Raw genomic sequence first — 26,806 nt, 5'->3', positions numbered from 1 at the left:
TTTTGTTTGATTTCAAAATATTAATTTCATTGGATGAAGAAAGTTTGAAAAATTCTTATCTTAATCTTTAAAATATTTTAACAAATGATAATCATTATAATCTTGATGGGATTGATTTATTTTTAAAATTAAAAATTTTAAAAATAATTATATCAAAAAAAATACTACTATAAATATATTTAATTATATTAATAAAATAAATTATTATATAAATATATTAATTATATATAAAATATTATTAATTATATCTGTTACGGTTGTTTTTGCTGAAAGAAATTTTTTAAAATTTAAATTATCAAAATCATATTTACGATCGATGTTACAAAAAAAATTAAATGGTTTAACTATGCTACTTTGAAGGAGAATTATTGTTAAATATTGATTATAAAAAAATTATAAAAATTTTTGCAACATAAAATATATATAAATTAATTTTTTAATAATAATTAATATTTAAAATATATTAATTTGTAATTAAAAAATTTATTTTTTTATTTGATTTCTGATCTGAAAAATGACAGGACCGGCTCCGAGGAAGGAGAAGCAGGGGAGGGCAAAGGAAACACGGGCAACCAACGCAGGCGGTACGCGACCTTCCGTCACGTGTAAACCGGCGTTTCACCTTTTGTCCTAATTGAGTCGGCAACCTCTGCTTGCGTTCTCGAATAGGGAAAAGGGTTTCGGCCATAGGTCCATTGTGAGGTGCATATAGAAGGAGGGGTCAACAGAACACCGGGGGCCAGGTGTTAGCTGGCCTTCCCCGCCACAAATCCAGAAGCCATCTGTCCACCGCACCTAACCACCGAAGGCGGACAGGCCGCTGGAAGAGTGAGAGAGTGAGGGAGAACGGTGAGAGAGAGCCTCGCGGAACGAAAAAAAAAAAAAGGCGGCGAGACGACGAGACTCCGCAGTCCACCACACTACGCATCGTCCTCTTCGAAGTTCGAATTCTTTATGGTGTGCGTTAACCCGACGGACGACGGCGGCGATGGAGGAGCAAGTGGCAGTTGCGGCGGCGGCGGCGGCGGATGCGGAGGTGGAGGCTTCTTCTTGGGCCCGCGTCAACACCACCAGCAGCACGGCGGTCCTGTGGGCGTGGCGCTCCCGGGGGCCGCGGGCTCCTTGACCACCGCCGGCTCTGCCGCCGCCACCGTGCCAGAGGACCCCAACAAGAAGATCCGGAAACCGTACACCATCACCAAGTCTCGGGAGAACTGGACCGAACAGGAGCACGACAAGTTCCTCGAGGCTCTCCAGCTGTAAGACCTCTTCCCCTCCTCTCTCTCTCTCGGTCTTTTTCACTCGCTGATTCATTCCTTGTGGAAAGAAATGTTTGGCCTTTGCTTCATGCCATGGAAATTTGAATCATGGAAGTTTACTATTTTTCTCCGTTTTTGTCATTCTTGAATCTCTCTTATTGAGTCGTGCTCTGATTCGAGGTTATCGGTTTGGATTGAGTGCGGCTTTATGACTCTCTGGGAATAAAAGATTTCGATTTTCTTGGACTTTTCGCTCTTATTGATCCGTGAAGTTGAAAGATTTAATCTTGCTGTAGATTGGAGGTGTTGTTTTTGGCCTAAATATGCACGGGCAATGCCGATTGATTAGGTATTCCATTGTGACTGCCTCATTCTAGTTTGGGAAAAGGGTTTCCAGTGATGGATTCAGATGGATGTTTCTTCAGATTGATTAGAGAATTTTTGGTTCTTGTTTGATGCCAATCAATGGAGTGCAGCGAAATTTTCATTGCAAAACAGCTTCAAGGCGATTGCTAAAGTTGAGTGAACTTTTCCTTGAAGAAATCTTGAGGGTTAGGTGCTAAGTCGAGCTCTGAGTTTGTCAGCTCTGTCTCAAGTCTGAAGAGGGAAGTTGAGTTGTATTCCTGCCTCCTCCAGTTGATTCTGAAAGCAAGCTTTTGAATTTAATACATAAACCCATGCCAGTGTTATAAAAGAAAGAGTGCTGTTACATTTCTCCCAAGAATCTCCTGCAGAATTTTTTTGTGACCCAGTTTTTGGTGTGGGACACAGGTTTCAGTGATTAATTTAGAACCAAAATACCAACTTATCATGGGCAGCTTCCAAAATTTTATGGTTGACATCTGTTTCAGGGAGCTTTGGGAGGAGACTGCATTTTCTTGAAAGAAATGCTTGCTAACTTCACAATAATTTTTTGTGTTTTGCTTAATATAACTAGTATCTGAAGTTGTGTGCGGGGGGTCAGGGTAAGAATATTGAAGGTGTTCTCGTTTGTTCTCAAGTATCTAAACATGTTAATGTAGGTTACCAAAAACCCCCTCCTCTCATGTACTTTTCCCCAATCTGAAAAACCTTCAAATGATAAGCTTCAAACAGGTAGAGTTGAGGTAACTTATTCTTTCTAAGTCGCTCAGCTGCATTAGTTTCCTCAATGATGTGGTTTAGTTGACTCTTCTGGAGTTAAGAAATAGTTGGTTAACTTTGTCAGGGAGCTGAAAGGTGTAACTGATGTAGGAGTCTGGAAAATTCTGGGTGTCTTCATCTGCCTGCAAATTGATTACAAAATAGGGGATGTACGAAAATAAAAGATAAGTGAATCTTAATTTCAGTCATAATGAGACATCATGGCTGATGGGCCGTATGCTTATTATTCCAATTCTGAGAGTCATGTCCCTCTTTATGGTTTTATTAAGAGAATTTAAATAGCATCTATCTATCTAGTTTGATTGTTATAATGGATATCTATCTTCCTTCCATTGCAGTATATGTATAAAGGGTCTTGTTGTAGATATACTTCTAAAGTTTCAAATGGGGATTTTCATGGAGAGGGGAAATGGTTGCTTTCCTTTCTATCAGATCTAATGTCCAACCATGCATAGTGTTAGAATGGCTTATTTGACGTGAGTGCAAGTTTGATAATCTGGATTTGGTATGTTTGAGGCTTCATGAAGGTCAAGTTTAAGAAGAGTGCTAACTGACAATTTGACAAAAGCCATCTGTAAATGCTGAAAACATGGAATGCCGTGCTAGACCAAATCGTCCGGTACATCTTGTATCATACCATACCGGTCTCGTACCGTACTGACACTATAATAGGATAGTACTAGTACGGAGTCCGGTACTGAGGTGGGAAACCTTGGCTGAAAGTAAAGGTTTGGAGGAATTGTCATTTTATCATGCATTCATCACATTGATTGAAACTATCTTTCATCTATATTGGGCTTAAAAGGTCATTTGGCATGCAATGGTGGAGATCTTTATTTATATCTTATTATTATGGTGGAAAATTTTGATTTTGATAATCACATGCTCAACATGTTAAGCTTTCTCATTTGAGGGTGGAGAAAGTCTCATTCATGCTATTAGCCCTTGCTGCCATTGACCAACCTCTTGGAAGCTTTGCCATGGAGCCAGCCTTTGCCCATCTTCTACTGACTCTTGGCAAACTGCACCGACTGGATCAGTGGGCTCATACAAGTGGGAATTAAATACATGAATTATCATGATTTTGACTGATGCTTAGTCTTTGAGGATATATAATGTGCTGGCAAGCTTTTCTTGGAAAGGAGACATCACAAATTAAAGCTAAGTTGGCTGACGACTGATCTACTGGGATGGAACACAACTTATTAAAAAGGAATTTATATCTTGCACAAGTTGCATAAGTGTATTTGCATGTGATGACTAATCACATTATATTATTAAACAACACCAGAGGAGTGTGTATTTCATTTGGGAAAAATTAAAAATCGAACCATTCATAACCTTATTGAGAAACAGAAAATGAAAAGTAGCAAACCCTCTTCTGCATTTTAAAGGCACTAGGATCATCTCCGTACTTAAAAGAAAGGTTTTTGCGCCATGATCTGTCTGTTATTGGATTTGGACAAAAACTGATGACTCTCTTATCTCCTCTATTCTCACCCTTTTTAATACATCAAAGTCTTTTCAGTTACCAGGTATAGAGATCTTCTTACTTCAAAGGTTCATTTCACTAACCTAAAAGATTATTGGCGTATCCATGGTATAGCTGTCTATTGAAAACTCATTTTTACACCCATACCCGGAAATAACTCATCTGACCATTAAAATTAATGTATAGGCGGCATTTTTCCTTCTTTTTAATTCCAAAATAGAATCTCCTCTAGTTGTAAATTTGCCCTAACCATCAAGAAAGAACAAAAAGTAAAAGAATATCATCTCCAATTTGGATGTAAGTTCTCTTTGTGAGGAAGTATCATTGACTGCCTAATTTGTTCCATTAGAACCGACATGATCAAGGTTCGCTGTATCGGTATTGGACGGCGTGCCGGTCCCAGACCGATACGGTACGGTACCAGTACCATACCGGACCGACATACGGTATGCCTGGGCGTACCGGTCCGGTACCGGTACACAATATTTTTTTTGATTTTCAAATTTTTTTTTTGGATTTTTGAAGTTAATAATTGATAAATACAACTTCAATATGGCATTATATTGCATATTATTGACATATTTGGGTTCAATTTGGAGTTAAATTGCGGTACAAAGACTCTTAATAGCCATATGTTGCAATCGAATCAGTTTCATGCAGAAGAAAATGGATTTAGAAGATTCAGAACACATCATAAAGCCCTCAACCATTTAACTTGATTAAAATTAGGGTGGTAAAACACTTGAACTCTCTCCTATTTGACTTATTTATGAAAAGTCTTGCTCCAATTGTGATCCTATATGATATCGCATATAACAGTTTAAGCTTCCAGCATCACAACATTATGCAACCAGAAGTTATTCAATTTTATGATTTCACCATAAGAATTTCTTCATTAACTCTGAGACATATATACCACTACTAGCATCACAAGATTTATGATATTGATACAACCAGATATTATTCAATTTTATGATGCTATTTTGAGTTACTAATTGGAATATTAGATATCGCCCATACTTCTTTTTTAATCATAAATACTGAGTGTTGTGTGATTATAATACTGAAATTTTTATTTTAAAATCTTGTTGAGGCCTCTAAACTATCTGTTACAACTGCGATTAATTGTTGTGGAAACGAATACTTAAAACTGTACGAATGCACAGGGTTAAATGAGCAAGGAGTCATGGTACCAAACAGGGAGAAGGGTAATGGTAAATGCTTAGTAATTGTTGGGGCGGGGAACCTCTATTACTAGCTATCAGAGGTTCAAAATTTTCTTTCAGGTTCCTCTCAAGTTCTCAGAATGCTTCCCTAGGCATTTCTATCTGTTTGGTGATGCAAAATCAAATCAAATTCATCTTACGAGTTGGATTCCGATGAACTAATACATGGTACAAGCTTTACAATCTCGGTACCGGATCTTATACTGACACCATTCTATTATAATACCGATATATATTTCAATTTGGTACAAAACAACATACCAAATATTGGTATAATATGAAATAACATATCAATATGATATAATACATCATATCGGATACTACAAGACAGATGGTATCACAGATATGAGAGAGAGAGAGAGATGTGCTTGAGGTTTCATTTTATTTCAGATACCAAGAAAATAACACAAGATCCTCATCAAACTGAGCCACCTTCCCCCCCTTTCCCATGGGCGGTACGGTTCGGTTCATCCCGAACCGGTCCAAAATCGAGCCGTACCGCCCGGTTTCGGGCGGTATGGGCCCGAACTGCACCGAACCGTCCGGTTCGGTGCGGTTCGGGGTCTTTTTCCAAAAAAAAAGGCCCGAACCGGACCGGTAAGGGATCGGTTCGGCTCGGTACGCCCCGTACCGGGCGGTTCGGCCCCGGTACGGCGAACCATCACATGATTGTAAGAACCATAACCTTCAAGCCTCGTCCCAAAAATTTTAAAAGATTTATTAATCCTCATGTGTCAAGCATTCTTACTTAGAACTACCTCTGATCCTAGTCAAAACCAAAAATATTCTAAGGAAAAAAATTGTATGATAAACCTTTTCCATCTCCAAGGTAGCCACTCAATAGTTGTCCATGATTTCCTATTCTGCTCAAAACATTTATAACCTTGGAACAAGTTTAATGTGTATATCCTTCTGATCAGAGCACAACATATTGTGCTTGCAGGGGGAAAGTAATTTCAGGGATGGCTTTTATTACATGTCTTAGCTTTGGTTGTCTCTTCTGTACATTCCATTCATCTCATTATTATATAACCTCAATGTCCAATGAAGTAGATTGATCCCTCTTCGGAATCTTTTTCCTGTTTAATAAAAAAAACTGCATATTGGGACTCTTCAATCAATTGAAATCAGTCAAATCATGGGCAAATGACCTTCAAGAATTGTAAATTTAATAGAGACAAATGACCAAAACATGAAAATAATGGTTTTTGTTTGTTGTCTGAAGCAAGTTCAAAATGAGAATTCCCATGTTATTGCAAGACTTGACTAGATGAAATCCTTAGCGCATTCATATTTTGTAGCTAGGTACTATATAATAGGTTTCTAATAGGGCACATTATCTGACTACAATTTTGGAGAGATGCAGTCATTGTAGCACTGCTTAACTAATATCCACTTTTTAAACAATGAAAGGTTTTTTTACATTACTTCCTGTCTTCACTTCTAATTTTTGCAGTTTTAATCGTGACTGGAAAAAAATAGAAGCATTTGTTGGCTCAAAGACAGTGATCCAGGTATTTTTCATATAATTTATGATTTTTAGGAATTAATTTAAGACACAAAATCTGACAACAGAAAATTAAATGCTTAGAATTGGTCATAATATTTATGTGCAGATACAATGCTAAACTGACTCTGCATATCATGCTTTCTCTTTTGGTAAACAAGGATAACAAAAACTTATGTTCGTGGTTAGAATTTTATATAATACAATCGAATGTTTCAGTTTTTGAACTTGATTCCTCTTCAGCATTTATTTTCTGTTTAATAAAAAAATAACCACTGCATATTGGGTTTCTTCAATCAACAGAAATCAGTCAAATCTTGTGCAAATGACCTTCGAGAATTGTAAATTTAATAGAGACAAAGGACCAAAACATGAAAATGATAATGGTTTTTGCTTGTTGTCTAAAGCAAGTTCAAAATAAGAATTCCCATGTTATTGGGATGGCTAAAGGTAAATGCAAAATCTTTGAATAACAAATAGACATAATATCGAGATTTGATATTTCACTTCTACCTTCGCAATCATATCGATGTCAATGAGACAAGTTCACATTCTAGCAGTCAAAACAGGTATATTAGGATTGCAATCTTGGCTAGTCAGTGAAACTTAATCTTGTTGTTACTTCATGATGTGAATTATATTTTAGTTTCAATGTTCTTTTATGCGTCTCATACTTATATATCTTTTCTTCCATCACAAAAATTCTTCTAGTAGAAATAGATAAATTAAGATTGCAATATTTGCTTAGTCGGGTCAGCAATTTGTAACCACTTGTTTAGGCTGACTTACTAGAAACAATAATTGTTCTAGAACTAGTTAAAATAAGGAATTTGAGTCCTGGTTGTTTAAAGTGTTGTCGCAAATGGGCTCCTTGTGAAGTTGTCCTAATCTAATTATATATTAGGTGAGACATATTTTAGTGCTGTTAGGTTTGGAGTTTGTGGCTATTTTATATGCCTATGGTACAAATCATGAGATTGGTGTAGACATTCTGATCTATACAGCATCTGAAGGCAAACCAAGGTGACATAAGCATGTTCTGGTGCCAATTTATGATACAGTTGGCCCTCATGCTGAAACTAAGAGATTGCTTAATCATGTTTAGTTTGAATCTCAGTCCAAAACCAAGATGGTAGGAAAAATAATTCGATAAGCTTTCGAATGACATTTTGAATTATTCTGATTGGTGATCTGATAATGAAATTATGGGCTTTTCTCTAAGTGATTGTCAAATTGTCAGAATTTGTCATTCTGTCACTAATTCGGATGATGACCATCAAGGTGGTTCTTAGCTAGGAAGTATGGATACTTCAAGTCACATGTCTTGTATGTATCATATCCATAAGGATCCCTGTACTTATTAGATACTTCCCAGATACATGTTTGATACTTCTGTTAGATATCCTATTTTTCAAAATTTAAAAAGTACTCAGGATACTTCCTGATACACTTTAGAACTTCCCTGATGCATCCAAAAATGAGAGGGAGGAACAATTTGGTACTCTACTGTTTAATTTTGAATATAAAGTTGAATTTTGATCTATGGAATAATGACTGATGAGCTTGTAAAAGTTAATGTTGCTATCTGAAGTATAGACTATGTTGTTTTGATAGCCTAGTATGCTTTGTCAATACTTTTCTTTTATATATACATATTTGTTTGCTTGCATACATGTATGTATGTATGTATAAAATATATTTAAATTTATATGTATATGTATGTGTGTGTGTGTGTTAAACACATACATATGTATATATGTGTATACAATGTATGTACATATGTGCATATACGTACATATATCGTGCGTCTGTATGTATATATTTTTTGACTTATCCTAGCTGTATCATATGCTACTTTTTCAAGATTTGTTCTGTCAGCATATCCATCCATATCCTGTATCTATATCGTCCTTCATAGGTTCTTAGAGTCTTCTTTTGCAATTCTGGAGTCAAAGTCTGGGAGTTCAGAGACACCAAACTTTGGGATTCTAGGGCTTCCTGGAGGTTTGGGATCAATGATTTCGGTTCAAAGTTGTTGAAGAATTCTTAAAAAAGAATTCCTCATAAGTTCTATGCACTAATATTTTGAGCAAAGAAGTTAGAAAGAAGTAACATTAATGTGCAGCTGTTTTGCTGTATTCTATTACTTTAATTTCTTCCTTGATATTATTGATTATGTCATTATCAACAGGACTGGGTCCAAGATGAACAAAATTAAGCAATTTATTCATGATTTGTGACCTACTTTGTGCATAAATCTCTCTCCCCCTTTTACACCTGCTACATTACAAATTCGATCCTCTCTTTGTGAAATTTTACTATTGCATAAAAGTGTTAGTCATCGGCTTTCTTTCTGCTTTCAATGGCATTAAATAGTTCTCAACCAATGGTCCATTGAGCTTACTTTGTAAAACTCAGTCCTGTGAAATTTAGAAAAAAAGATTCTTTCATCAAGATGTCCAACCTATCGTAGCCATGCAAGAACTCTCTCCCTGTTCAACACCTACTATGAAAAATTTTCCACCCATTTGTCAAATTTTACTTTTTTCTTATTACAGAAAAGAATTAATGCTTGCATCATGTACTTAAGGCCAGCATCCATACAATTATAATTGTGCTCTTCTCAGCTTTACTTTTTAATTACCAAATCATGGCTAACTTATTTGCTATCAGTTGATTACTCTCATTCTGCAATCATCATTACTATGTCAAATAGGCAGCAGCCTGCATGACTGTTTCTTTCACTTTTCTTATATGAAGTGTACCATTTCCATCTCAACAACTCTGTCTGCTAAATACTAGTATTTTGTTTGCAATTTTATTGCTGAAGGTCGTGATAGCTCTGTTAATTACAATGATCATAAATCGCTCATCCAGATGTCATAGATGATGTTTTACATGTCCTTGAGTTCTTCTATTTGATCAGGAATACTCAAGTGAAGGATATTTCTGAGAACATGTTTTGTGTATTCATGATAGTTTGGACCAAGGCTGATCATTCATTATGTATGCTTCCAGCTCAATCATAAATTATATTGCAGTAAAGCAAGCTACTTTTTCATATGTGTGAGTATGTAAGAAATTTACTCACACCTTTTAGACTTGATTACTGTGATTACGGCTATGATTCTTTCTATGTATATAATGTGGTTGGCGACTGATTGAATTTAGGCATTGATTTTTGTAATGATCAACTAATGTTCATGTTCCATGACTGAAGTACAAGTATACTTCAACTTTGTAGGATCACTTTCATGCATCCATGATGGAATGAGATAATGAAATTCAAGGGGCCCAAATTCACCTATGTTTATGTATCATTCAAGTTTAGTTTGTTAGTTTTCACATATCACATGTTGACATGTGTAATATGATTAGCTTGACTAGCCATCCCCATGAAATTGGGTTAGATTAGTATATTCCTTTGAGGTATCAAGTGCTATCTGAAATTTAAACCTTTTTGGTTTCCATAATAGACTGTACTAATTTATGAGCATATAACCTACTGCAGAGGGCTCATAGTACAATAATTTGAGAAGATTATACAACTTGCTTTTGAGTGAATCATTGACTCATAATAAATGATATTGAATTTGGTTTGGGTACAGTTAAACTTTTGTTCTGCCTAAGCTGTAAATGTTGCATCTGGGCATTATCTAAAGCAATTCTTCATCAGATTTCCATCGTATTTGCTCTGATGTTGCTAAAGACCTCTCCATACAGATAAGAAGCCATGCGCAGAAATACTTTTTGAAAGTTCAAAAGAATGGGACAAGTGAACATGTCCCGCCCCCTCGGCCCAAGCGTAAAGCAGCTCATCCATATCCGCAGAAAGCCTCTAAAAATGGTTAGATTTGTTTAATTCTATTTTTAGCTTTTCATGATGTTTTGGAGATAATCAGATGTGATATTTTGGAAAAAAAAAATTGCAGCTCCTCTGCTGTCTCAAACAACAGTTCCATTTCAAACTTCCTCCTGCATACTTGAGCCAGGATACGCTCTTGGAACAGAAACGTCCTCCATACTTGGAAACTCAAGTGCAAGTGCAACAGTATCTTCCTGGGCTTCTATCTCTGTCCAGCCTAATGCTTCACATATAACAAAAGGTTTAATTTTGATACTTGTCATTTCCCCCAGCATAAGCAATGCTTTCAACCATTTGTGTATCTAGGTTATTTTTTATAAAAGATTTAAAGCCTGCAGGAGCTATGATTATCACTAATTGCTCTGGTAGCACTGATAGCCTCTTGGGACTTGGGTAATTTGTGAAATCACTGATCAAGGGAATCAAGTCCCATCACTTCATAGTCAATATTTCTTAAAACCAATACTATGGAAATGCAGGCCGATGAAGTTTTTAACTGCTTGTTTACATAGTAATACCTAATACTTGATATGTGTGCCAAGTTTGTAGGTACTTTGAAGTATCTCACCGATCAAAACCTTTCGAAAACCTTGATGTGGAAATTTCCACATCATACATACACCTCTATAACGAAAATATATTAAGTTATTTTTATATTAATGTGTTTATACTGTATACATTTTTGGCACTTCAGATGGCTGATTTGAAGTGTTGCACATAATTGAAATCTATAACTAAAATCTATGGAGACCTTTATCAAGTGTGAATACTTTGGGCAGAAGAAAACAGAATATGGATGTTGTGCCAAGGAATGACAGAGTTCTTTTATGTTGGTGTTGGTAATGATTGTTGCAAGATATACAATCTGGATGAAAATATTATACACAAGTAAGACACACTTAAATGGATTAAAGTGCTGGGTGGCACATGCATGTTGCATAACCTACAAATGCCTCACCAGCATGTGCTACTGGCACAACACTGGTTGCATGATAGTGCTTGGCAACTATTAAGCTAGTATATGTCAATCATTGGCATGGGATGATGCTACTCTGCGGGTGCCATGTTGGCACAAAACCAGCAACAAGGATAATTGATGAAGATGTGAATTTTTTTGTTTATTCTTTGCTTGAATTTGAACAATGAAGCTAAATGGGAAAAATAAATGACACGGAGTCTTTTACTTTTTCATTTTTTTTGTAGTAACCAATTACATCACACTGAACCGAGTTTCTGAAGTAAAGCTTTAACCATTGTGCCATCAAGAAACCTCAGAGTGACACCTGAGTGGACCCATAATACATAAAGAATCAAGAAAAGGCTAACACGTCTGCTTCTTAAGCCTGCCAAGAACTTTTTGCTGCATTCTGATTATTTGGCTGCTATTAAGGTTTCAATAATATCATTATTCTATAACTGATCCCTACTGAAACCATTGTTAACCTTATAACAATTATCATGGCTGTTATTTGGCGCATTCCATGCTATTTGTAATTATTTAGTGTTCAAATAATGGTTGTTATGATGATCATTGTAATGGTATTACAGTAAAAATAATGGAAGATTAATGGTGTTATCTTCTAATTCACTGTTCCCTCAACAAAAAATTGTTTTCTTAGGCTTTGCAAAAAAAAAAAAAAAAAAATGGAGGACAAGCTATTTTCTTGAGGGAAGTAGTGCAAATGCCATAATTGCCATTATGTAATGGCTGTTGTAACAGGATAATGGTCAAGTAGTTGCAGTTATTTAGTTTCCTGTTATTAATATACACGACATAACAAACCTCCTCCAAAATTGTTATGACAGCCATTATAATATTAGAACTGCTGTTCTTTTAAAACATGGTTCGTATTATTCATTCTATTTGAGGTATTTTTCTTGTTGTTACCACACCGTGTATTTCTGTGGATTTATGGGATTAAATTTTGGACCATTGTAGATTATACAGATATTTGCTTCTTTCTTCAATAAACAATCCTAGATTTTTATGATCTTAAAACTCATTTTTACACAGATACTTGCAAATATTTCTCTTTTGTTATCTAGAAACTTAAATACTAATAGGATGGATGACACACACACAGACAGGGAGAAGAGGGGGGGAGGGGGGGGTTTAGAGAGAGAGAGTAATATATTCCCTGCAGGATTTAGGCTCTAATCCCACATGCGGAAAATTGTTGATGGGAATACTAGCTGAACTCTGTATATTTAGGGATCAAAATTGTCATCTGGGTATTTGAGGATGCTGCAAGCCTATTTTTCTCAACTTCTGCTGTTAGGAATAGAAATGAGGATCAATTTTATTCTAAAATTAATTTTTGAATAAGAACCTATTAATGTCTGAACACAAACCTATAAGGAAGGCATAATCATAGAGCTAAATGAGGCTCAATTGGATTTAATATGTGAGAACTTGCATACACTGGCATATTTTTCCATCATAGTATGTTCGAGCTGAATAATGTGGCTTAGATAATCAAGCCAGTAAGAAGATGCTATTTTAATAGTTGCTTTCTTGAACTTGTATCTGCATCATTTTCTCATCTGAAATTCTTTTTATCAATAAATAAGTAATCTAAGACACAAGTTGTTGATTATTTTGTTTACTTGTTGGTGACTAACTAGATGGCTTTTCTTGCCATCGGCTTAGACCGCTGAATTCTATTTCTCTCTTAGTTTTAAGAAAACTCACATATTCAACTCGATTGAGTCCAAATAGGGTGAAAATTGAAGAATGACTATTTGTAGGTGTGTGTGCTGAACTGAGGTATATTTGCCAGAACCACGACAACTGGAAGGTGCTTCTAAAGTTTCATGTTTTTTCCAATGAGAATGGAGTTCCTAGATGGAGTTATTCTGTTGAACCTCCCTTTTTTTTTCTTTTTGTATTTCAAAACTTTGTTTGCATAACTGACATGGACAGCATGCAAGTTCTGTCTGCTTATTGGCAATCTCTGTTTGCAATGTCTTCTCGATGTGCATACCTTGAACAATCTGCTGTTGGGCTTTGCTTACCCTTCATTCTCTTTTGTTTATGAAGTTATGCCAGACTTTGCTCAAGTATACAGCTTTATAGGCAGTGTGTTTGATCCAAGCACAGGTGGTCACTTGCAGAAACTAAAGGAGATGGATCCTATTGATGTCGAAACAGTATGCCACTCATTGACATTAGAATCTTTTTATTATCTCATGTATGTTCAGTGTAGAATCTTTAACTTTTATCATGTGAATCATGTTTTGGAATGTATTGAAATGTTATACTTGATAAGCTCTCAGTCTCAACATAACTGTTTATTATATGTACCGAACTATTCCGACAAGATAGCATTTAAAAATTGGAGTTAGTGCTTTCTCCATTATTACTTGTGCCTCTGAAGTGCATTCAGAAGCACTCAAATTGGGTTCCTTTTGCCTTGTTAAGTGTGGACGAGGGTCATGCACTTTTTCACTTTAAGTTGTTGTAGAAAAGAGTTTATTGGCTATGGACTTGCTCTTATTAGTATGTCTGTTGCTAAAGATTTTCTCTTTTTTTGGTTCCTTTTTAAGTATGCATTTTATGAGAAATTTTTTTCTTTTGAAAATGCATTAGATATATTGTTGTTTTGATTTCACCGATCACTTCTAATGTAAAATGAAAGAAGATAAGAGAGCAGAAAATTAAGTTCAAAGTATTATTTTCTTGGGAAGCACTTCAAGTTGATAAATTAATATTCTACTGTATAAGTTATGTTTGTAGCCTTTATGAATGAAATAATAGTTAAAAATAATAACTTTGCTGACATGAAGAACCACTAAATAAATGTTGTAATAAAACTCTGCTAAATTTTGGATGCAACCAACCACTCATATTCATCCACTCTGGGTCAATCATTATGATTCAAGGTTTTGCACTTTCTTCTCTGCATACTAAAACTACCATTGCTCAGAGTTTCACAGCTTATACCTATATTGATCATTGCTCGACATAATTTGATGTATTGTTCGATACTAAGTTTAAAACTAGTGAACCTGTTTCATCTTTCAGCCATTAGCCGGGTACCAGGCTTCCTAGACTTTTTCACATGAGCATGCAGTGATAAACTTCTCTCTCATTTTGGCTATTACTGCACAACCATAGTTCTAGCTACCATAAATGTAGTAGGGGAGGAAAAGGAAAGGAGTAGGAAGGGAATGGAAAACAGGGAAAAGAGTAAGGAAGAACAAAGGAGAAAAAATTGAAAGTAAAAAAGCCACATGCTAGTTTAAGGTGATTAATCAATGTTACAACCTCACAAAAAAATGTATTTAGTTTTCCTGCTTTTTTATATTTCCATTAATCCGTTGACATTGTAAGATGTCTCTTTTATCAGTTATGTGACACATTGTACAACTAGAGTAGAGAATTTTCTAATTTATAGTTCATCAAGGACATGTTTAGTGTTGCTTTAATGAAGAAAAAAAAAGCATATATTTTTTTTTGACTTTTAAAGCAAAAATTGCACTTCTTGTGAACAAAGTGATTAGTGGTGCACAATAAAACATGTGCCTTTGATAAGCATAATTCGAAAGGTGCTTTTAAGAGAAGCTAAAGAAGCTAGTTTCTGGGTCATGCTTGTTTTGAACAAGGATCTAAGTGCTGGTGGCACTTGACGTGCTATTCAATGCCAGAAAAAGTCTTTAAATATCGTTTTCAGTTATCAAAAAAAAAAGAGCTTTAGTAGGTACTGTGGCAAAACATGCCGAGTGCCGGTACTAGCCTAACACAGAGCAGCAACTGGAACCATGACTCTGAAGTACCTATTATGTCCCTTTTTCCTTCGTTTTTTTTTTTGGGACCTGTGGGGGGTGGGATTAAGACACACCTTTGTTTCTAAAAAGCAGAAATATTGATGATGCAAATGTATTATTACATTTATACAGCTCATTGTGGGCCCAACTCACACTCAAAGTTTTTAAGGAGACTAACAACTGGGCACGTGCAATGCACGTTTGAGGGAAGAGAGAGCAAGTGATAGAATCCAGTCTATTTAGAAGTCAGAATAAAAGAGTCCAATTTGTTTGAGAGTCGACAAAAGCGATACCATCCAATCTGTTTGGGAGTTTTGATTTGATTGTGGAAGGAGAAGAGGAAGTGCTCATGATAGTTAACAGGGGTAAGAAAGTTAGTGGGATAATTAACATATTTTGCAAGATAAATAGGAGGGGTATTTTTGATATGAAAAATGACGGAGTCAGGAGGGAATATTTCCCTGATTTCAAAACTATCATTTTTATCAACAAGAAATTAACGTTTAAAGGAATTCTTCTCCCCTCCCCAAAAAACCATTATTTTCAATCTTACCCAACTGGTTCCCATGAGTCTTTTTTGACAATGGAAAGAAAAACCGTGTCAATAGCCTTTAACCAAAAAACATCAAGAAGTATCTTCCGGTTCCTCAAAGCAAAGCCACTACGGTTATTAAATAATTGGGCTATCTTCAAGGAGACAGATCAAGTTAGCTATTGAGATGTACCTTTCCTTCAAGAAAGTCTTGTCATCCCTCTGCTACAATTTGATTTCACATTCTTGTGTACATAGGTGTAGACACATACATATATATAAAATACATATGGTCAACTAACATGCCTATTATTTCATAACTTGCCTATTACTTCATCACTTGACAAAAGAAAAATGCATCTTGTGTCCTTTGCATGGAATGTCATGCTTTCATACAAATTCTCCATTAGCTTTCAACTGTTCTCCCACTCTAGTTGCATGAATTCAACAGTTATGTAGTATACCTTCTGGAATCTTGAATACCATTTGCCTTTGAAGGGAAGTTTACTATGATTAGATAATTTCTTATATGTAGCTATATGTATATGTTCTACATGTGGTGATTTTTTTTTTTTTTTGGTGAGAATTAGTTTGGTGGAATATTGGTTTCTAAAATTATGTGCATGTTCCTTAATGTTTTCTTCTGCAGGTTTTATTGTTGATGAAAAATCTCTCCATCAATTTGAGCCGCCCTGATTTCGAGGACCATGTGAGTGCCTAAATCTTGATCAATTCATGTAACAGTTCATGACACTGAATTCTATTGTCATACATCTCTTTAAATATATTTTGGTTCAAGCTAATGCATTGATTTTGGTAGTTTCTGACTTCGAGTAATATTTATGATGGTTTCAGCCTCAAAAACAAAGCAATTGCTGATATTAAACACAATATAAAAAGGATATGAATTGGACAATGATACAAATTAAATATTTCAAAATATAATGCATTCTATTCAAATTTGTTTTTAGAATATGAAGATTATTAATATTAAGGAAAACAAAGTAAACTCCAAGGGAGTGGATACTTATAACAGTAACAAGTAAGAAATATATTCTAGCAATCATTTGAGTCCAGAATGATTCTCAGAATATTACCCACACTGTCTTCCCTTGTATGTAGGCCATGGAATTGATTAACAAAGTTTTCAGGTAGTCCAGAATAGATAGGAGACGTTCTTTGAAGAGTGCCTTCATCTCATTTCATTATCGCATATGTTACTAACTTTTTTCTGATCTACTCTGCTCTTTAAACATGGTGCTTTTAGTTTCTTTAGTGAGGATTCTGTCTTTCAAATATGTGAGGCCAAGTGGAGGCTTAATTCATTATTTTACTTGAGAGAGATTTTGAATATTTATCTTCATATCAAATACATAATTCAAGTTTAATGCCTTTTCTGCTGGGAAATAGGATGGGAAGTAATATCCAAGATTTGTGCTGTTTCTTATGCAAATGTTTTGTTTGGTAGTTTGTTGTATTCAAATCTTTCCTCCAAGTGTTGCTTGTTTCTTTTAGCGCACAAAATTAACACTGGAGTCAATCAGTTAGATCAGGCAACTTGTACTAACCTTGTCAGCTATTCAGATTAAGCTGAGAGCAATACCATGATAGCCTATGACTTGGGGAAAAAAAAAAAAACATCACTTACTCCAGTGTATCAGATCATAAGGGGCCCTGCCACCTAGGCATGTGACCCTTCATTCCTAATGGCCATAACTTAGGTGCAAAATGCTAATATGATTGTTTACTGGTATTACTTTTCTTTCAACATACCATTATTTTTAAATTGTTTGGTGCAAAACTTCAGGAGAAAGGCCGAGATGAAAATCTTAAAGTCAAAATAAGATTTTCAGTTCAATAATTACTAGAAACATGGAAATGAAGAGGCCAACTTCAAAGTCCTATCTAATTTCAAATGTGGGAATACTTTCTAATTAGTGAGTTCTTTGGATGGCTGGCCATGTAATACATCATTGAATTTTTCATATATCTATTTGTTACAAGTACTTGTATGTCAGGGAAGAACTACACGAAGCAGTTTTTGCAGCTTGCTTTTTCAGAGTATAGGACTAAGCCACACTGTCTCATATGGTCTAGTTGCCTTTTATTGCCATTTTCGTCCATGCTGTATGGAGCTTGGAAAGAAACAATGTCTAGTAACCTATTTGGGATAATGCTTGGATGATTGTATTTATGGTTCCTTGTGTGTGGATGCTTTTTCTTTTTTTAGGGTTTGTGATGGGAGTGTTAATGTGAATATGTTATCACTTCTGTCCATGCTGTATAAATGTCTTTCATGTTTGTGCTCATGATGCAAGTATGAATGCATGATTGCATGTATACCATCTCACAAAATTTTGTTGGCTTGAATTTACCCGTACTTAGGGTTATGACATGCGAGTGAAATGTGGGAGCATAAAGAAAAGATATCATTTTTGTAGTTGACTTGGTTTTTATGTTCCTTCTAATAGGTATGACTGTATGGTTAGGTATGTTTTACTCCTTGTTTCAACACTATGAGAGTTGTTTAGTTGTATCCTACTCAACCGATTTGCATGATTATAAATTCTACCCACTATTGTTTACCAATTGGCACAATTTGACATTTCTGCCAAACATAAACTGTTTTCTGTGTCTCTATCGCATTGAGATGTTTTTATAACTGTGGGCAGTTCTAACCTTAAGACACGGAAAGTTAAGATGCCATTCCATTTATCTTTATACATGGAAACAATCTAGCAGGCACATGAACTAATCATCTTTTGTTCATGCAGAGAAGGTTACTCTTATCATATGATGTTGGCATAAAAGAACTTAAGCCGGGAAGTATGAACAGCATGCTTCAAGCTGATAAACCCATGAGTGCTCCATCCATGTAAGCCAAATTTTCATATTTCTTCGTGATTTTTCCCAAAAGACTAGCAATATCATTGCACAAGCCACTGACATCATTGTAATTTTTTCAGGGTGAAAGGTAACTAATGGTTAGAGCTCCCAACTTGTATGTAAATTAATCTTATGACTTGTATGATATTCTCAACGCAAGTTGTCAAATGGAGAATTCATCCCCACTTCGCCGTCAGTATAATTGAAGCACACAAGGCCTTGGTATTCAAATAAGCGATTAAGAAGAATTTGTTACGGGGTTATTCCTGTACATTTCTCAGCAACCCCAATGCTGAGTGCAAGTTTTGGCTCTATAACAGTTCTGAGATCTGTGAGTCATGTAAATTCTCAATAGCCATCTATCAGTGAAGGCATTCCAGATCCATTACCAATATACTTGTGATAGCGTGCAAGAAGACTACCCTAGTTTAAAATCTCTCTCTGATGCTTTTCAATTTTGCGCTGTACTGGTTCAATCAAGATTTCTTATTTGGCATTATCAGGGGCAGCTGCTGCAACCGACAAAAATGATTTCTGCCTTAGTATGATCAAACATAAAAGAGCTAGTGGCTGTTAAATCTCTAAAAATTAAAAAAGAAAATAGACATTTTCTGTTCTCTCAGTTTTTGTGTGATAAAAATTTTACAATTATTTTCATCAAAAAAGGAATAAAAATCATTAGTTACCAAAAAAAACTTGGACATCCTTGAGCTACAAACTGATTTACAACGTCATATTATAAGGCAACCTCGGTAATTTTTTCAAGTTTGATGGTACTATCCAACTTCCAAGTGAAGAGAAGTTTTCAGTATAGCTCGGCCTGGGCTTTTCCTCCATTTCCCTTTTGGTTCTGTAGTATTTTGAGCTGCACATGCTTGCAAATGTTTTTACCCACGCAAGCAAATAAGCAATAAAAGAGCTCCAAATAGTGCCCACGCTAAGCTCTGGCACTGCTATCAGCCCGTTGTTGCGCAACAGTGTCTGAATTGTTGTGCCTCAGCTGGTTAGCATGGCTTTAAAGGCAATATCCATCAGGGTTCAAACAACATAATCCAAGGCATCCTCTAAACTTGACATGTAGCTTCATGTTGTCTATCCGTAAAATATGGACATAGCGGCGGTGCTCTATACTTTAAATATTATTATGTTATGCTAACAGAAATCCTGTTGTTGGTTTTTATGGGTAGTGTTTTCGAAAGCAGACAATGCTAAATCAATCAATACGTTACCATAGTTAAGCTTGAAAAGGTTCTCATTTAAATATTAGCCACCTGGCCAGGCATCCAATCAGCAATTTAATCTATGATGGTAGATGTATGATGTGTGGATTAATCCAGATGATAGATGTACTTTGGGAAATTTTGATTAATGGTGCCGGAAGCTTCTTTCCATTGTACCAACATTCAATGTTTTGATTAATGGTGTTTGTTTTTCTCGTATCTGAATGGCAGCCTCCAACAGTCTTCGATCAATGATGGTGGATGTCCTTCGAGGTTCTGGGAATGAAGGCGAGGACGTAGAGCTTGTCGCGGTAGAGACGGCGGCTTCGCTATAGTGTTATCGTCTATTTCTTCGCCAAAGCATATCAGGGGAGCAAACTCAACATGGCAAAGCGGAAGCCCTCCACGGGCAGAAGGACAAAGGCTTCAGATGGACCTTGTGAGGAAGGCCACACTAAGAAGGTGCGGAAGTCAAAGTCAAAGAAAACCGACCTGAACCCAGAGCCCGATACATACAAGCCTTGACAAATCCCAGTATAAGAACATTTTATTTGCTCTCTGTAACCCCACCAACCCGATCCTCTACCAAACCCGTTCCAAGTCTCTTAAAAGAACCCGTTTTAGGCAACCGCGTGCCAGCCTGGTGGAAGATATGAGTGCATACGGCTTGAAGTCTACCAGATCTGCCCAAGGGGAGGGGAGGCTGCCAGCGACCATCAAAATGAACAAGAGGGCAACCAATCCACCGACTTCGCACGCTGAGAGAGCACAGTCGCCACGTCTCTTCACACGGCCACTGAATTGCCACGTATTTTCACGGTGTTTCTTGAAGATGGAGTGATAATATTCTTCTAATTAGTCAGCCCGTGCTTGTTGACTGTAACTTTCAGTTTGACCGTTTGCCCCTTCTTTCTTTTCGAAAGTTCAAGGTGATTAGAATCTTTCGTAGTTGCATTGTACCATATTTGATCATCCGTTACTTCTCTGTGAAAGTAAATTTCAGTATCTGAGATCATTAATTGCGCCATTGCTCGGCTGTTACTGCTGGACAACAAATTTGTATCTGGAATTTCATTCCGATGATGCTCGGCTGAAAACTTGAGGTCAATTTTGAAGCGGCCCCCTCTTTCTTCCTTTGCAGGTTTCTTGGGTGCCCCCTCGAGATTCTTGAAGGTCATTTTGAAGCCTTAGTGGCTCCCCTCTTTCTTCCTTTCAGGTTTCTTGGGTGTCAATTTTGATGACTTCATTGATGACTCATTCATTCATTCAAGATCACAATGATCAGTTGCTTATGACATACTTCCCAGCTATGACTGACCGAGTCAGACTATCTACCGAAAGCTTGCTCTATCAATACTTCAAAGCTGGGCATATATACAGGGAGTCTAACTCCGTTGCTGATTATTTGACTTATATGTGTTCTATGAGAGATATTGGCACTTCCTCTTAACATTCCTTTAGATCTTGCTTCATGCTGCGGCATTTAGTTGTTTTGTTCTAATTTTAGTATGATCTTCTACCAAAAATTAAACCAAAGCACAAGCTGAAAATAATCCAAAAACTATAATAGGGACCCAAACACTTGGCATAAAATGTAAACATAATTTTCATAAATTTGCATATGAAGATGGACATTGTCAATGCTGAATCATATTAGAAGATTTTCTTTTTCTTTTTATACAAAAAGGAATCAAATTTATAGATCAACTGTTTATTTATAATCTGCTTTAAAATGTTCTTTCATTATAGTATTTTTTTAATTGCAATTGTTTATTTAAAGAGGGGCAAGGATTTGGCAAACGGCTTAAAGAATGGTGGATCATTTTCATAGAACAAGTCTCACGAGAACAATACATCATCCATTTTTTATCAGCATGATGACATTAGCCGGATTCACAAAAACTAAACTTTAACTATCTTGTGTGAGCCCAACTGATGCCATGCCGGTGAAAAAGCATGCGCAATTATTTATCCCAAAAGAATTTCACATAAACCAACCCACCAAGCATTTCTCTTCATGAAAGAAAAACAAAAACTAATATTTACTTTAGCACAAAATTATCTAAAAAATTAATTGTGATGAACTATCTCCAAATTTGTTAATTTTTCTCAAAAATACTGCACTTGATCTTAGCCAAAAGGCCGAGAAAAAAATAATTTTCTCTTAAAAATAAGCTATCTTAGAAAAAAAATTTTTGTGTAAACTGAAAATCTGACATGAAACCATCGCTTTATTTTATTAACTATATAGCCACTACTTTGTAATTCGCAGTTTTATTTTTTCATTTAAAATTTTAAATGATAAAAATATTTTTTTATTTTAAAAAAATTATAACATCTGTACTAAAATTACAATATTTAAATTACACTAAAATTACAAATCCTACGTTACTTCTACCAAAATGTTATAATTTTTTATAAAATCTTATAAAAAAAAATATTTTTATTAAAATTTAAATAAAAAATAAATCGAAACGGTAGCTCCACTTCGGACGGTGCACAAAAATTTTCATCTTAGAAAAAAAAGGATACACATAGACTGAACAAACACTTAGCCCAGTTTATCGGAAACAGATACTCTTTTAGCACAGAATCTTTGTTACCGATTTAATATAAATCCAGGAAACGGACATTAAACTGTAAACCAATAATAAAAAAATCACAAACTAGTGGATCTGACTCACCCCCACCTAGATCCACGTGAGTTAAAAATAGAGAACCAATCAAACAGATGCTTTAAGATTAAAGCACGGGCAAGCAATGCCAGCAAAGAGCGGGTAAAAGGTATGAGAAACGAAATTTTGCTCAGAAAAATGAAATATCTTCTCATAGATGCATAAGCATCTCTGAAGTCTGACATGCGAAGATTGTATTCATAATTCATCATAGCATTAGAAAAATTAAACTAGTAGATATATTACATAGAAAGAATACAAAAATAACTACAGAGAAACTAGATAATATAGGAATTTAAGAACCTTTTTTTTTCTTCTCCTTGTGTGGGATCAGAGATTGGTAAAAAAGTATCAGTCACGATGAAATCAGAAACACGGACCAACATGTTTTCATCATCATCTCCCACAGATGAAACCGTTCAATAAATGATTCGAAAAATTAGAAAAAAAAAAACACGATAACAAAAATAAAATTGAAATAAAAGAGTTGTTCAAATAAAACAGAGTAAGGGATCATCAGAGACTTAAATACAAAGAATCACAGAATAGATTAGAGCTTCATATTGTTGCAGTTTCCTCATCACTTGATCCCTATTTCAAAGATAGCAAATAAACCATTCGATCTCCGGAAAGCAAATAAAACAGATGAAGGGTGGAGAGGAGGGGGGGTATGGGTAACAAACCCAGGACAATGGCCTTCCCCGAGAAGAACCAGATGGGCGGCCTAGGAAGCGAAGATGGCGACGAAGGATTTGGAGGATGGTTCGTGGTTGACTGGAAGCGGCGGCCCTTGGGACCCTTTTATAGGCAATCTTGGGATCCCTAAAACCCTAGGCACCGCTCAAATTTCCCGACTTCACGAGAAAGGAGTCGGCGCATCTATATGGTCTGACACGTGCCGTGCACGAGAGTAGCACGGTGGCAGACTTTGGATTCGAAGTTTGGATAAAAATTTTATCTAAAAATTTAAATTTTTTTAAATAAATTTTTTTATATAATATTTAGATAAAAAAATAATTTATTTATTTTTATATATTAAAAAATAATTTAAAAAATTTATTATCCATATTTTTTTGTATTACTAGTTTCATGAATATATTGCTAAGATCTATCCATATTTTTTATAATATTTTTTATTTATATAAATATTGATATATATAATAATATAATATGATATATTTATATTATAATATTATAATATATATTATCATATATAATATATTATATTATATTGATATTTATATCAATATTGTTGAGGCAATTGAATCTGCTCCCTTCGATTCACAATCGATCAGTCGATGGTATGTCGGCGACTAGCGATGGATCACCAAAATTACATTACAGAACAAGTTCCAATGCAACTACAACATATTACCTAACTCTGGATCGATTACAAGACTTATCATTCGACTAGCAATCGATAACACAGACACAGGCATCCGACTATCAGTCGGTCACATCGACATACAGTCGAGAATTCTCGATTGATTCCCTACGGGATCAAGCCAAACATAATGACTCAACCGATGGCCAGTTGGTATGCCAGATCTCCGACCAATGGTCATTCGAGACACCTCAAATACGATATACGATCGGCATATTCAGACTGCCGACATGAAATCGACATATCAGAAACTCCCGACATAGAAAGTGCATAACGGTTATATATCACGACTATCAGTGGGAATTAACTACTCACCCTATGATCACATAATGCCGGAATAAGCGGGATCTACGTGCCTAACCATTACAAATAGTTACCAATAACTCGCCTATAAAAGAGAGGTAAATGAACATTATTGGTAAGATACTTCTAGACCAATACTCTGCCACTTTGATTATTCTATCTATCGTTTACCACTTTCCACTGACTTAAGCATCGGAGGATTTCCGTCAGATACAATTTTGATCTATAAACTTTTTTTTGCAGATTGCTCTTCGTCGAAATTAGACGCAACAGGAGATTGACTGCAATAAATATAATATAATATATATTATATAATATTATTATATATAATAATATAGTATAATATATTATATTATATTAACATATATTATTATATTATTATTATATAAATATTATTATATATAATAATATGATATAATATATTATTATAATATCATATTTTAATATATAATATAAATATTATTATATATTATATTATATTATATTATGGTATACTATATTATAATATATTATATTATTATATTATGTTGTTGTTATTATTATTATTATAAGATTAAGGGTATATTAGAAATAAATTAAAAAATTATTTTTTCGATTGATGAAAAAATAATTTAGCCACTCTTCAGATGGATAAATTTTTTCTCATTTGATGATAAATACTATCTATAAAAAAATAATTTATTCATCTTAAAAAATATAAAAAGATAGATAGATTGATCAATAAAAAAATTGATCAATTTTTTTATAATATTTATTCATAAAAAAATAAGCCCTCAATGTGAGGAAGTCTGGGTTGTGAGTTGTCTCGGTTAGATACATCCATGGTTTATGGCTATTTTACCTAAATAATATTAATTTAAAAAAAATATGAAAATAATATCTTTTCTAAAATATTTATCAAAATACTGTTCATAACTGATAGGACGACTTTATGTGCTGACTCACCATAATTCACACCATGTGAAAGATGGAGTCAACAACTAGTAAATCACCCTATCGTAGAGCGACTTATAGAGTCGTCTTATGATAGAATGATTTTTTCTATCGTAGAGCAATTTATAGAGTCACCCTATGATAGATCGACTTTGTGTTTTTTCCAACTACAACCTCTGCGATCCAACTATCCCTGTCGCCTTCCCCACTCCTCTGCTCTCCCTCCTCTTGTCCTCTCTATCTCGATCAAGGAGGCCTCGATGGCTTCCCTCAATGATTCGAAGGCGTGGAGACTCCTCCATGGGATAAGAAGAAGAGTAGCATTGATTGTTAACGCCAGCAGTGATAAGAAGGGGGGAAGGAAAGAGATGATGAGAAAAGATTGCTTCTTTTGCCGCCACCTTTGCAATGCAATAAGGAAAGATTTATGTATTTGGATGGATTGTGAGGACTTATAGTTGGAAAAAACACAAAGTCACTCTATAATAGGGTGACTCTATAAGTCGCTCTATTTTAGGAGACTTATTAGTTGTTGAATCCATCTTTCATATGGTGTGAATGGTAGTGAGTCAGTACATAAAGCCATCTTACGATGGGACGACTTTATTTTGGACAGTATTTTAATAAATATTTTGAAAGAAATATTATTTTTATTTTTTTAAATTAATATTATTTAGATAAAATTATCATGATTTATCCATCAAACACATTCATTTCTACTGTATAATAGCATCTACCAAGCTTCCAATTGCTAGAATTCTCATATTATTTAGATGCCCAACCCTTATCCCTAGTGTCGGCCAGCATAAATATTGATAGATAAAATGATGATTGAGATGGCAAGTGGGGTATGTGTCCAAGTTAAATAAACGTGTTAGATGTGACTTCAGTGTTTCAACCTTGTAAATAGATTATGATATGAGTCTTTCTTCTTCTTTTCTCCTTTTTTTATTTTTTTTTTGATTCTTTTACCTGAGTTTGATCCCATCCAAAACCGTGACTCGATCCGATCCGGACTTAACCGCCCAAATTACGTTGTAGGCTTCTAGCATAATTGATTCCTTTTTATTATCGTTGTAGTTCAATAGCATACAATCCTAACTCCTAAAATATATATTGTAGTTCTTCCTCATTGCCAGCACCATATTTGAAAAATATGATGCGCATTTGATTTAATGGCAGTGTGATAATCCCATAGATTTAATGTTTTTACTTATTTAAGTGAAAATGCACTTTTTTTTTCATCTTTTGTTTTTTCATTAGGAATTTTGTAACAAAATTGTTCAAGGAAGAAGAGAATAAGAAGAGAAAGATGAAAATTGAAGAGAGGTGGTTGCGTTTTGCGGACCATACAAATCTTTGTAGGCCTTCCTGTATCATAATGCAGAGTTCAATGCATCTCTGCAAATTGAAAGGAGATGGTGATCCAAGATATTGATTTTTTTCAAAAAATAAAAATTAGTTGGTGTGGAAGAGTCGAATTATATATATATGTGCTGTGATTTGCCAGTTGCCACATGATTTGAATTTGCCTTTAGCTATCATTAGATAGAACTTGCGTTTTCACATACTTGTATTTCATGTATGGAGCATGATAAAAAAATATTGCTCAAT

General features: G+C 35.1%; 1 protein-coding gene and 3 non-coding genes across 8 annotated transcripts; 1 reads left to right on the top strand and 3 right to left on the bottom strand.

Moving 5' to 3' along the window:
* Nucleotides 1-533: 533 nt before the first annotated feature.
* LOC105043316 (protein REVEILLE 6) lies at nt 534-19,071 on the top strand. Of its 5 annotated transcripts, none has more exons than XR_012140767.1 (8): nt 535-1,259; nt 6,577-6,634; nt 10,351-10,474; nt 10,560-10,733; nt 13,533-13,642; nt 16,441-16,500; nt 18,571-18,666; nt 18,758-19,071. XR_012140767.1 is itself a non-coding variant. In XM_073255875.1 (8 exons), exons 1-8 carry the CDS (start codon nt 955-957, stop codon nt 18,771-18,773), a joined length of 948 nt encoding a protein of 315 aa, XP_073111976.1. In that variant the 5' UTR covers nt 536-954; the 3' UTR covers nt 18,774-19,071. The 5 variants fall into 5 exon arrangements, 4 of the variants coding, with proteins under 4 accessions (XP_073111979.1, XP_073111977.1, XP_073111978.1 ...); XM_073255875.1 differs by having other exon boundaries at nt 536-1,259; nt 18,566-18,666; XM_073255878.1 differs by lacking the exon at nt 6,577-6,634 and having other exon boundaries at nt 534-1,259; nt 18,566-18,666.
* A 3,624-nt stretch (nt 19,072-22,695) lies between these two features.
* Nucleotides 22,696-22,792, bottom strand: LOC114913688 (small nucleolar RNA R64/Z200 family). The gene has a single exon (XR_003799603.1). It is a non-coding gene; the product is annotated as a small nucleolar RNA R64/Z200 family (small nucleolar RNA).
* Nucleotides 22,793-22,898: 106 nt separating this feature from the next.
* LOC114913686 (small nucleolar RNA SNORD18) lies at nt 22,899-22,977 on the bottom strand. Its single transcript, XR_003799601.2, has one exon. It is a non-coding gene; the product is annotated as a small nucleolar RNA SNORD18 (small nucleolar RNA).
* A 106-nt stretch (nt 22,978-23,083) lies between these two features.
* On the bottom strand, nt 23,084-23,163 carry LOC114913687 (small nucleolar RNA Z199). The gene has a single exon (XR_003799602.1). It is a non-coding gene; the product is annotated as a small nucleolar RNA Z199 (small nucleolar RNA).
* Between the last annotated feature and the right edge of the window lie 3,643 nt (nt 23,164-26,806).

This window comes from Elaeis guineensis, chromosome 4 (genome assembly GCF_000442705.2).
Source record: "Elaeis guineensis isolate ETL-2024a chromosome 4, EG11, whole genome shotgun sequence".
Classification (NCBI taxonomy): domain Eukaryota; kingdom Viridiplantae; phylum Streptophyta; class Magnoliopsida; order Arecales; family Arecaceae; genus Elaeis; species Elaeis guineensis.
Note: the sequence above shows the minus strand (reverse complement) of the source record. Positions and strands in the feature narration are given on the sequence as shown.